Below are 1,387 nucleotides of genomic sequence, written 5' to 3'. Positions count from 1 at the left end.
CAAGAAGTCAGTGATACAGCAAACCAACTGTGTGTGTGTGTGTGTGTGTGTGTGTGAGAGGGAGGGAGGGAGAGAGTCCACCAGTCAGCTCAGAGGGGTTAATCTCTCTCTCTCTCTCTCTCTCTGTCTCTCTCTCCCTCTGCCTCTCTCTACCTCGATCTCTCCTTCCCTCCCTCTTGTTGCCTTTTGTTGCGGCCCCTCACTTTCTCAACAGTTGGACAGAGGGAACTGATACTGCGCCTGTGTATGTGTATGTGTGCGTGTGTGTGTGTGTGTATATGTGTATGTGTGTGCCGTTTGGGTGTCCTCCTCGGCGCTCTCGATCTCTCTGGACTGAACTGTACGTGAACATGACTGACGGGACTTTCTAACACACTGCTCATGCTGGATGTTCACACCGCAGACTGGTAAGCCAGCTCTCTGGTTGAGGGGAAAGTTGTCTGATTTCATGCGGGGTGCAGAGGGATGAGTGTGTGTGTGTGTGTGTGCGTGTGTGTGTGTGTGTCAGGGAGAGCATGTGGGAAATGCTGTCTGGAATGCAACAGGTCATTTGTAAATGTGGGTTTTGTTTCTCTGCTTCCATGAGCTCAAATGTCATGTTTTCAAGACGAGGAGACTTGTAAAGGTTTCTCTGTCCCTTTGCTGCCTTTCCTCCTTCCCTCCGCTCCCCGTTCCACTTCTTCTCCTTATCCCTCTCTCTTTCTCTCTCTCTCTCTCTCTCTCTCTCTCTCTCTCTCTCTCTGAGTTACTCAAGTTACCGGCTTCCTCCTGTTGTTGTGAGCCCCGTGGTTTCTCTGCAGCGCTCTGAGGGCGCTCCCACGCTCTCCCAAAGAGAAAGAAAGGAAGGAAAACAGCGATAACCATTCGAGAGCCACAAAAGAAGTGGGAGAAGCATGCCTGGTTTTGCCCCCACGTCTCTCCCCTTCAGCATCTACATGCCGCATGCCTTTGTCCCTTTAAACACCGAGCACCTTGGAAAAAAATGTGTCTCCCTACTGCATGTCTGCTTGGCTACTTTTTTTTTTTGTTTTCTGGACAAAGGTTTTTGTTTTGTTTTTTTTTTTTCTCCTTTCTTCCAAGGGTGGCTGAGTTGGTGAGAAAATTGGAAAGAGCCACCCACAGTGGAAGTGAGTCAGCCCAGCATTTAGTGGTGTGTTTGATTTTGGAAATGGCAGGGATTGGGGGGTGGGGGGGGGTGGGGACAGATGAAATTGTCAGAAGAAAAGAGGAAAAAACAGAGAGTGTCAAACTGTTCATGTTTTCTGCTGAGGGTCCCAGAATCGCTGCAAAGTGGAAGCTGAGTTGTGCAAGGGACACTAAAGGAAAGAAGAGGAGACAGACGTAGAGGAGGAGAGGAGAGGAGAGGAAAGGAGGGGAGAGGAGAGGA

General features: G+C 49.8%; 1 protein-coding gene across 1 annotated transcript in view; it reads left to right on the top strand.

Moving 5' to 3' along the window:
- Window positions 1-383: 383 nt before the first annotated feature.
- The window catches only part of hdac7 (histone deacetylase 7), a 56,387-nt gene continuing 55,383 nt past the window's right edge, over window positions 384-1,387 (top strand). Inside the window, exon 1 of the mRNA XM_022757487.1 lies at window positions 384-407. Coding sequence (XP_022613208.1) covers window positions 389-407 — 19 coding nt within the window. The 5' untranslated portion in view covers window positions 384-388. The remainder of the gene's footprint in view (window positions 408-1,387) is intronic.

This window comes from Seriola dumerili, unplaced genomic scaffold (assembly GCF_002260705.1).
Source record: "Seriola dumerili isolate Sdu_G_001 unplaced genomic scaffold, Sdu_1.0 BDQW01000278.1, whole genome shotgun sequence".
NCBI lineage: Eukaryota > Metazoa > Chordata > Actinopteri > Carangiformes > Carangidae > Seriola > Seriola dumerili.
The sequence above is the reverse complement of the archived record's forward strand: the minus strand, read 5'-3'. Positions and strand labels throughout refer to the sequence as shown.